General features: G+C 37.4%; 2 protein-coding genes and 1 long non-coding RNA gene across 6 annotated transcripts in view; 2 read left to right on the top strand and 1 right to left on the bottom strand.

The window, feature by feature from the left end:
• Positions 1-11,063, top strand: part of LOC147842651 (uncharacterized) — a 464,331-nt gene that overhangs the window by 82,480 nt on the left and 370,788 nt on the right. The gene's annotated exons all lie outside the window — the stretch shown is intronic.
• Positions 24-11,063, top strand: part of kazna (kazrin, periplakin interacting protein a) — a 154,683-nt gene continuing 143,643 nt past the window's right edge. For all 3 annotated transcript variants that reach the window (XM_087262548.1, XM_087262553.1, XM_087262552.1), the window contains exons 1-2: positions 24-204; positions 3,246-3,418. The gene's annotated coding sequence lies outside the window, so the exon portion shown is untranslated. The remainder of the gene's footprint in view (positions 205-3,245; positions 3,419-11,063) is intronic.
• prdm2a (PR domain containing 2, with ZNF domain a) lies at positions 1,671-10,019 on the bottom strand. Of its 2 annotated transcripts, XM_087264823.1 has the most exons (3): positions 9,928-9,960; positions 8,051-8,110; positions 1,671-7,708 (listed from the first exon to the last, which is right to left on the bottom strand). In XM_087264823.1, exons 2-3 carry the CDS (start codon positions 8,067-8,069, stop codon positions 3,228-3,230), a joined length of 4,500 nt encoding a protein of 1,499 aa, XP_087120949.1. In that variant the 5' UTR covers positions 8,070-8,110; positions 9,928-9,960; the 3' UTR covers positions 1,671-3,227. The 2 variants fall into 2 exon arrangements, with proteins under 2 accessions (XP_087120949.1, XP_087120950.1); XM_087264824.1 differs by lacking the exon at positions 8,051-8,110 and having other exon boundaries at positions 9,928-10,019.

The following is an 11,063-nucleotide window of genomic DNA, read 5'->3' as shown; positions in this document are numbered from 1 at the left end:
TTAGTTTGGATATCAACGCCTCTGTCTCACTCATGCTACGTGTTGAAACGGTCAAAGAAAAAGCGGTTGAGAGAAGAATCCCCACGCCCGTGGAGGCGGAGAATGAGCGCGTCCGAGGCGCATCCTCGCTCTTTTGTGTTGCTCGACTCGCGCTTTCTTGGTGCTGTGGCATCCCCCTAACAACTAAACAATGATCAATTTCTTGTAAGTGGATATGGATAGTTTATCAGGATAGACATTTTGGGTCAATGTATAACTATGCCTCATAGCAACGTCTAGGTTTTGTTTAAATCCTGCTGTGTTTTAATGACCGACATATAACTCAAGGCTGTTCACAAAATGCGTTTCAGGGATGCAGAACCCTTAATATTTTCATACCGCAACAAATGACCCACTTCGGCTTTGTTTACTCCCAGAGAGACGGGAGGGGCGGGGGGGGGGAGAGAATAGGCATTACAGCATATAAAAGCCATTAATCTGGCTGGTAAATAAGAGAGGTGTTTAAGTAAAATCAAAGCTGACTCAAATGAAATTTTCTCTCTACGCTGTGAAATATGATCAGGAAAGTTCACACTGTAATAGAACGGTGCAGTAAAATCCTTATTTCACCCGTTTGTCCCGCCTTATTTCGACATAACACGTCCATCAACCCCCAGCGCCAAATTCCTTAGCCAATCAGATTTCATTAAATACTTTTGGGGCGGAACCGTTATGGCGTGATACATGTTATTTATTTCTCATATATCTTTACCTACATTGCACATCGGTCAGCCTTAAGAAAGGTGACCCTCTCACCTTACCTATGTCATTTGATCTGATGGACAAATGTAAGTTTTTCTTAATCAAATTGGTTACAAATACATCATTTCTAAACAATGAAAAGTACAAGACGCCAGTGATGTGGGCGAGGTGATGTAAATGTGGCGGTGCTGCGATTATGCGGCAAGTCAATGCTGCCACTCAGTGGATGTTTTTTGTAAAACATCATTTACACCACATTATAATGTATTGGCTCTAAGCTTGTTAACATAGAAATAAGTCGTGCGTGTGAAGTGTATAATAATTATACATATAGACCGTTTCATTGTGACGATGTCACTGGCCCATGAACATTTCCTGCTTGTTGCCAAACTACTTCATAACTGTAACAAGAGACAATTTGACAAATTCTTAATGTTAAAAACGGCTGCCATAACATTATTTAGCAATATGTGGACTTTTTTTAATTCTTGGAAGCTATGGAAATTCAAAATGTAAATCAGGAAATAAATAGGGCCATTGTTATTGTTCGCATAACTCAAACTGGTCCATATTTCCTACATTTAGGATTTTTCTGAATAATCAGCTCTACATTTTATGAAAAGAAATTTGATTGTGGTTTATTTGCATCTCCACTTTCTCTGGTTTAATCTGTGGTTTAATGTGTAAATAAACATTGTACAATAGTGGACTAATCAATAAGCAATGTCATGTTTTTTTAAAAGCATTTTGATTTCATTGATAGATTTTTAAATGACCAAATAAATTGTTGTCAAATTAAGAAATACAAAATGCACTATCCCAATTCAGATAATGTTTATAAGGCTTGTGAGTGCTAATACATTTAAAAACTGGTACATTTAAGTGTTTATGAAGCAGTTTGTCAATTGAACAAACACAAATCCATCAAATGAACTTTAAAACAGAGTAGTTTAATCATTCAAGAACAAGTATATTAATGCAACTAAACTCTGGAGATGTTCAACAGTATTTTACCTCTTTCCAAATCACATTTACAACGAAATGTTATTTTTATCTGGAGATTAACAGGGGGTTAAAAATGTGAACAATATTACAAAATAAATGTCAGTAGGCTTACAATAGTATAAAGATTAAAGTTGGTTTGTGCTGAAATTTACACCACTATCACAATTTCTAACAAAATGACAATGGATCCTTTGTAACATGTCATGACTACTTATAGTACAAAAGACAAGTTCAGATATATGATCAATTTTGATAGATTACAAAGTAGCCTAAGTGACTTAATGCTTGCAAGCTTTGGTAACATTTTCAGTCCAAACAATCCATCATAGTGTATTTCACAGTGTACATATTTGCCTTCGTGTTCACCCGTTAACTTGTTCTTATTACAGTAGACTTAAATAAGGAACAGCCTTTTTGATCTACTACAACACATATCTGTATCACAATGATTGGCAATCGCTGATCCTATTAGGAATTTCTGTTTAGTTTAATACCATGTTTACCATCAGCAAAGAATAAGTGAAGCACAATATAACAGTAGCCTGTCTTATGTCATAAATCATTTAATCGATACACCAAATGGGGACTCAAATCTGATTTCAGATTAACAAAAAATGCAAAGAGAGAGACTTTTAACACTATTTATTAATCTTCCTTGTGAATAGGACTTAATTTTTTTTCTGCCTATTAATGTCCTGGTGTTTTCAAGTAAACAGTATCCTTTATTAATTCTCCTGTTTTTCTGGTACAGTGCAGAATCCAATAAATAAACCATCACACTATCAATCATACATGAAAACTCTGACATGCATGAATAGACCAAACTATTTATACAATAAATAAAACACAAAAATCACAATCTACAAAAATAGAAGCAAGTTACTATAACGGTTACCTTTTTTGAGTGTGAAACTCACAGACCTTCGGTTAAACACAGAATATGTACAGTAATAAATAGTAGTCAATGATTAAATGTATTGCCATATATTTTGACACCAGCAAAAAAGAACTACAGCATAAAGTGCACAAACCCCGCCCCCTCAATCCCTTAACTTTTCAAGCATTTTTAAAACATGCATACTCTGATTTAACATGACATTGGGCTTGATATTTATGTTTTCCAATTTTGATCATCTATATTTCTGTTAGACTTAAATCTAAAACACCTAAACCATCTCCTCAAATCATGTCAAAACTACAGTAAGGTGCACATGAAAAGTGTAAAGCCAAACAGCGCCCTCTGTCATGGCAAAAGCATGTGCAAACGTTGATATGTTGATTGAGTTCTCTTATCATTAAATAATGACATGTCATAAAACATACAATGTAAATGACCAGAAAAAACAAAGGTCAATCTCATGTTACCCATCATTTTGCATGAATTTAAACAAGGTCCAATATTTAGATGGACCATATTTACAGTGTTTAACTAAGGAAGCATTTAGGAAAACGTTGTTGACATCATAATCATTTCATAATTCTCATTTCTTGACTTCTAGAATGACGGGACGCATGATGTTGTGACTGTCTGGCTGTTTCAGGACTGTTGTTGTGGTGGTGGCTTGCTGGACGCTGCGAGTAACAGGTCCTCCAACTCTCTCTCTCAGCCTCTGAGACATATGGTCCTCTCTTCTGGGCTTTACATCACCAACTCTCAGCTCCATTTTTCTACGTAAGATATGTACACCAACACCTGGCTCCTGAGAGTTAACCTGAGCTTCAGGGGAGAGTTCTATTGTATTTGAAGCCAACTGCGGTGCAAACCCACTGCTTAAAATAGGCTTGCGTTTTTTACTGGGTTCAACCACAGATGTTGACAGAATGGTAGACCTTTTGAGCCTAAAATCCTGAGTGGTAACAACTGCTTCATTTTGCTTAATGATCTGACTTTTTGTTATAGTTTTTGGCCCATGGGTTGACCCATGTGGTTTTGAGCTCATATTTGCAATTTGTCTCTGAAGGTTCCCATTGTTCTCCTGGGTTGAAACGATACTCAATGTTCTCTTCTTCGAGTTTCTATTGGCCGGCCTCATGGGGCAGCTAAACGCTACATGTTTCTTTAAGCTAGCGTTGTATGTGAACTCTCTGCTGCAATGAGGGCATGCAAAAACATTCAGGTCACCCTGAGCAAAGGCCTTTCTCCCTCCAGCAGGCCTACCCCTTTGCACCAGCTGAGACTTCTTCTTATTCAAGATACTCATTTTTATCTTAACGGGTGATTCGTGAAAGTTCAGTTTTTTCAACTGTCCAAATTTTTGATAGAGATTATGCCTACTGTTAACATACTTTGCAGGTGATAAAACACCATGTTGGCATTTTGCAAACTGCTGGAGTGGTATAGGGTTCTTTTTAGGAGTGTATCGCTTTTTGTCGCTTGCATTAGCACAGGCTAAGATGTGCTTGTGCAGTTCAGGCATGTTGTCAAAGCTCTTACCACACTTAGTGCAACGAATGGCCGTGCTGAAGGTCTGAGGGATGTTGTGGGTGGTAAAGTTGGTGGCTGATGCAGATGTTGTCTCAGTAAGTGTCCTATTGTGATATGGAAATGGAGGAGGTTTAAAGCTTGGGTAGTGTTGGTTAATGCCCAAGCGTACATCTATGCCTTTTGGTTTAACACCTCCAGATGCCATGCTTTTAATCGTTGTGAACAGCTCTTCAGAGGTATTGTCCAGTTCATTCTCCTCCACTTTTGAGGTTGAGTTTTCAGATTCTTGCTTAAGTTCTGCAATTGGGATGCCTGGATCAGATGTCTCAGTTTTAGGACTGTTATGGTTTTCAGGTCTTAACTTACCATGTATTACATCAGAATGCAAGCATTCTTGACCCGGATGGAGATCGCGCTGGTGCTGTTCCAAATTGCAAAGGAATGCAAATTCCTTAGAACATGTTTTACAGACATAAATTTTACCAATGCCGTGATAACTGGAACGGTGCTCCAGCAAGCTTGTGTCGCTCTCAAACAACTGCACACAAAATTCACATTTATAGGGCCACTCCTTAGAGTGTTCGCTGATGTGCTGACTGAGAATCTTCATTGACTGGAAAGGCTTTTCACAAACATTGCATGTAAAGTTCTTGCAAAAAGGTTGCATGGAAGGTAATTCCTCTTTGACTTTGTTTACTTGCTTAGAACAATCAGAGGGCTCAAAATCTTCCTGTCCTTCCTTGTTGCTTTCTCCTTTCAAAACACTGGTTAAAGCAGAAAGGGTTGGTGTATCATTTGTAAAGCTTAATGTCTGTTCTGCGGGTGCCAGCTGTGTGGAAGTTTCTGGCAATAGGTTGGTTTCTGGACTAAGAGGTTGTGGCTCAGATGAGACATAATGGTCTTCTTTTAATGCATCAACAGGAATTTTATCTGAAAGATTCTGAACAGAATTAGCTTGGAGAACTGGGAGAATATTTTCTGTAGATTGTAATGCAACTGTATACTCAATGATAACAGTGTTTGGGGGAAAGGCCAAAGATGTGACGTTGGACTGGTTTACAGGCAAAGATGGAGAAAATATCTGGGAATCAGAAGCCAAAACAGAGTCTACAACTAATGTTCTTTGAGCTAGTTCACAAGGATCAGTGACCCATTGAGGACTTTGTAAGCTCAGAGAATGGGTTGCAGGTATTAGAGTTTCCAGAGCACCAGTTGCAGAGGATACCCAGTCAGGGATTGTCATATTCAGATCACCCTGTGAGAGATGTACAGAATTATCAATGCAGCCTTCGTCAGACCCTGTGGGTGGTACACTATCAGGTACCAAGATGGTAGAATGAAGAGTTTGAATGTCCTTACTGGGTTCCACTGTTGGATTTGAAAGGAAGGATACAAAGGTTGGGGATGAAGAAGGTGAAGACTGAGTCGGAGGGACTTGGGGCCCTGGATGAATATTGATAGGAGTGAGCAATGGAGGGGTCGAATTGATGGAGGCAGGAGGAAGAGCCAACTCAAACAAAAGCTTTTCAGGGTTTAGTAGATCTGCATCAGACACTGCCACAACAGAAATGTTTGTTATGTCATTAACACTGAAGACTCCAGCACCAGCTGGATCCTCAACAGAAGGGATATCTACCCCACCATACTCATTCATAAGCACCTTTTTAAGCATGCTAGAGTTAGGTTTACTCTTCCTCAAAGTAGACTGAGAAAGGTAGATGCCTGCTGAGTCATAGTCTAAATTCTTTCCACTTATACTCAAGTCCAGAATGGACTCCACAAATTCTTCATTTCCTTCTTTCTTACCCACAGAGTTAGAGAGGTCTAGTGGTTGTTGATTACAGGAGCTTCCACCAGTTCTTAATAATGAGCAGTCCATTGGCAAGATCTGTTGCTGCATTTGAGCTTCATTTGAGCTATCCATGGGTGAATTCAAAGGCTCTGTTTCTTCATCGCTCAAGAGGTTTAACCCATAGCTCTCCATTTTTGGGATCTTTGCTTTTGTAGAATCCTGATCCTGATCTTCTACACTCAGATCATGGGTTTGCTGAGGTGAGCTTGGAGGGGAAGTTGTCCTCCTCTTAAATTTAGCAGCTGTTGTTGTTGCTGGTAAAACAGTCAGAGATAAGGGTGGACTCATTTTGTGGCCATCAGCAATCAGTGCAAATGTTGATTTACTTCCATCTTGGTTTTGAAGTAGCTGCTTGAGTTTGGGTGACAGATAAACAGTTTTTTCTTTGGAAAAGGCAACTGTCTCAATGGACTGAGGTAAATGAGCAGTGACTAGTGGAGCTCCAGATGTAGAAGCCAGAGTTAAAGTTGACAAGGAAGACGATGAGGTGCTCAGGATGGATTCAGACTCTAATTCTGTTTTTATTTGTGGGAGTAAAGGTGGAGTTGACGTCCTACGCCTGGTTGAGGGCTGTTCAGAAGGGTCACTGGTAAAACTGCTGGTACTAGTTTCTAATTTAAGAGCTTGTGTTATTTGAGCTGGACTGATTATAACAGCATTCAATCCAATGACAGCAGAGCCCCCAGAGTTCATCTCTATCACCTCGCAGTTACTTACAGCGCTTGTTGAGACAATTTTACCATCTATGTAGAAGCTGAGGTTTTCAGAGATATTACTGGAGATGTCAACCATGTACTCCCTTTCCTGAATATCTGTATGTTCAGGGGTAGCAGTCTGGGAATCCTGTGCTGTCTCAACAAGCTGCTGTACTTCAGATTCTTGAGTTACTGTAACTTTCTTAAATTCTCCTCTAGGAAGAAGCTGGCGCTCATGGATCCTGCACTGATGTCTTCTTTGACTAATATAAGTCCTAAATGCCTTTTTGCAGTACTTGCAGATGTGTGAGGCTTTTATATCACTGTTTTTATCATTCTTTTGTTCAGCATCAGCTGCATTAATGCATTTCTTTGGCTCTGGGTTTAGTGATGTTTTCAAAGGCTCACCTCTGCCAGGGATATTCTGATTAGCAGTGCAAGCTGTATTTATGTGAGAATCTATCTTTTTATTTCCATTTTCATGTCTTTTCTCATGTCGTCGACGACTAAACAATGTACTGAAGGTCCTTCTGCATCGACTGCATTTAAACCGCTGTGTGTGGTATGTTGAAAGAGCATGTGTTTGTATGTGGCGGTCAAGGTCTTGACTACTCGTAAACCTTCTCTCACAGCGAGGACAGGCTATTTCCCCCTGGGGTTTACTACCAGGGTCAAGGTCAGCCTTAATGACATTTAAAGGCAAATCAGTCCTATATTTCTGTGTAATCATGCTTGCATGCTCAGTCAGACTTGGCTGACAAGCTTGATTTTCATTAGCTAGATTTGGGGACACAGGCTGGCTTGTGCTCTGGAACAATTGGGTGTTCTGTTTGTCTTTGCAATCCATCTTCTCATCAGTTCCTCCCTCTATTCCTCTTTCTGTCTCACAATTTTCTTGCTCTGAGATGCTATGAAGTGCAGCTTCATCAGAGTGATGAGCATCTTGAAGGAAAACCTCTGTTGGCATAGTATGTTTCTTTTCTTCCACACCTGAAAAATATGAATATGCCAGTGATAACACTGAAGAATTTTACAGTGTTATTATTGTCCAAAACATGGAAAATATCTATCTATCTATCTATCTATCTATCTATCTATCTATCTATCTATCTATCTATCTATCTATCTATCTATCTATCTATCTATCTATCTATCTATCTATCTATCTTTTTCTGTTCCAACCACAATTAAACACACCTGAACCAGCTAATCAAGCTCTTTCTTATACAAGAAACATCCAGGGAGGTGTGTTGAAGGAAGTTGGAGGTACACTATACAGAACACCGGCCCTCCAGGAACAAGTTTGCACACCCCTGATATAAACGAACTTACTGTTATATGATCTCCACATGTCTTAATTGTCCTCTATCTTGGATTTGCAGGCGAGGCCCCCTGTTGGTTAAAAGGAAAACTTAATTTATTGATATGTTTTGTACAAGTCGAAATATATGTTATGTGGAACAGGTAGAGGTTGAGTAAATGATGGCAGAATTTTAATTTTTGGTTGAACTAACCCCAAGAACAAAGCGTTCAAAGATAAAAATAAGGCAAATCTGCACTAAAATGACAATATGTACAGTGCTCTGCAAAATTAAGTACATCCCCATTTTAAAAATGAATATTTGTATCCATTTCTCTGTTAATAAATGCAATGTTTATCAAACAGATATATTAAAATAAAAATAAAATTTTAGTCACCAAACATATTAGGAAATTGAAAGATGATACAATTTAAATCAAGCAAAATATTGCAAAAGATAAATTACAACCTACAAAAATTCAACCAAGTTTTTCCATATTTTTTTTCTCTTGATTTTTCCTCTTTATTAATATTTTTCTACAACACATAAATTTGGGTGTACTCATTTTTGGACCGTTATCGTAAGTTATTTTGTTAAATAAGCAAAGGATTTGGCTTTAGTACAGACTAATCTAATGTATATGCACAAATATAACATTGTATATCTTCTTATTAAAAATATTAATTTAAAAGAGAGATTTGTGAGGGGTGTACTTATATATGCTAAGCACTGTATCGATTTATGTCAGAATGTACGTCTGTTGTCTGTGTAATGGATAATTTAATATTTGGGTGTCAGATAAAAAAGCGACTTTTACTAAACCAGGGAAACACACTGTCATAAAAGCAATCTCATCATTAATTAATGAGCGAATAACAGCTAAGCATAAATTACTTAAGAAATCATAATACCGTCAATGGCTCTTAATTTAAACACAGGTAGGACAATAAGATGAGTTGAGCAAATTGTAGGGAAAACACACCACACAGCAGTGTTTTTCCAACACGTTTAGTGAGACCACATTATCAATTCAATTTGATATCTGAATAATTTATGTAAAATGACAGATATCTGGTGTAATTTCATATATTATATGCAATATCCATAAACGTTGCTGTATTACAAAATGAAATCACACGTGGCTGAAGATCTACAGACCGTAAAAGAAGTTACAATTTGTAGTCTACCTGTGGAGGTGTGGGTGGGGTCAGACAACCTTAGCCAAGCTAATATTAATAATCTCATTTCACAGACGCACTTTGGGGTCACATTCACAGGGCGTCCCAATTAAGTAAACAAACAACACACTGTCAAAACAATGACAACGCGCGAATCAATTGTCTTCAATGGTCAATAAATAACGTAATGCACCCATAACTGCCGCATTCATGTACATATGCGGGTAATCGATTAAACACGCAAGCAGCGGTTTATAATATCATACAGGCCTATTTAAAATTATACTGCTGCGCAAATATTTACTACACCACATAATGCATTGCTTAGCGATTACGTTAAAGTATTTAAATGGGGTATTATCGCGTAAACATGTCTGTTGAGCAGTCAGAGCGCACATGTTGCGATGTCTGACAGCCCTTTAAATAAAACAAACCCCGTTTGGCACTGTCGCTAAGCAGTTTCTGACGGGGTAGGTTAAGGTCACAAACACACGCTTCACGTTGCTTCGACGTGCATTTAGGTTAAGCCCCTTATATCCATGTTTGTTTTTAATAGCGTTAATACTTGCCACAATTATTAAAACTGCACGCGCAGTTAGCCCAAGTGCTCTCTGACAACACAACGGAGATTTACGTCGCAACGCTTAGGAAAAACATTTAATGCCATAATTTAGATTATGTCTGCCTTATGCTCTCTGTATTAAATATGCTGTACCTGTGCATTGCTTACCAGCTTTGTTGTGACGCCTCGCTGCTTGAGTCTGGTGGGCACGCGCAGGACGTACACTGCTGCAGACTGCACTGATGCCAAGGCGCATGTGCGAGATCTTAATGCACCTGTGTAGAACAAGGAGTATTAACACGCAATGCTAAACACGTCCTTTTAAGATGTACTCTCTTTTAATGCACTTGTTTTCAATTTGATTAAAGCAAATATATTTTCCCTTAGGGGCGACACTGTGGCTCAGTGGTTAGCAATGTCGCCTCATAGAAAGAAGGTCAGTTGGCATTTCTGTGTGGAGAGTGAATGTCCTCGTCGTGTTTGCGTGGGTTTCCGCCGGGTGCTCCGGTTTCCCCCACAGTCCAAAGACACAGTATAGAATAATTGAATTAACTGAATTGGCCATAGGGTATGAGTGTGAGTGAGTGTGTATGTTTCCAGTATTGGGTTGCAGCTGAAATGGCATCTGCTGTGTAAAGCATATGCTGGATAAGTTGGTGGTTCATTCCACTGTGGCGACCATTAATGACCCCTAATGCTTTAAATATGAGCACAACTTTATATATATATATATATATATATATATATATATATATATATATATATATATATATATATATAAATAAAGTTTTGCTTATATACACACACACACATATATATATATATATATATATATATATATATATATATATATATATATATGTGTGTGTGTATGTATGTATATATATATATATATATATATATGTGTGTGTGTGTGTATGTATGTATGTATATATATATATATATATATATATATATATATATATATATATATATATATATATATATATATATATATATATATATGTATGTATATATATATATATATATATATATATATATATATATATATATATATATATATATATATATATGTGTGTGTGTGTGTATGTATGTATATATATATATATATGTGAAATCAAAATTTGAACATAGCAGTTTTAATATGTTTAATATTTATTTCATCAAAGGGCAGCATTTATTTGATCAAAACTACAGTCAAACAGAAATATTGATATAGTTTAAAGTAACTTCTTTCTGTGTTAATAAGTTTAAATATGTATTTATTTGTAAACTTTATTTGTAGTTTATTTTTTGTGATGGCA

The sequence above is a fragment of the Danio rerio genome, chromosome 8, assembly GCF_052040795.2.
Source record: "Danio rerio strain M-AB ecotype USA chromosome 8, GRCz13ab, whole genome shotgun sequence".
NCBI classification, from domain to species: Eukaryota; Metazoa; Chordata; class Actinopteri; order Cypriniformes; family Danionidae; genus Danio; species Danio rerio.
Note: the sequence above shows the minus strand (reverse complement) of the source record. Positions and strands in the feature narration are given on the sequence as shown.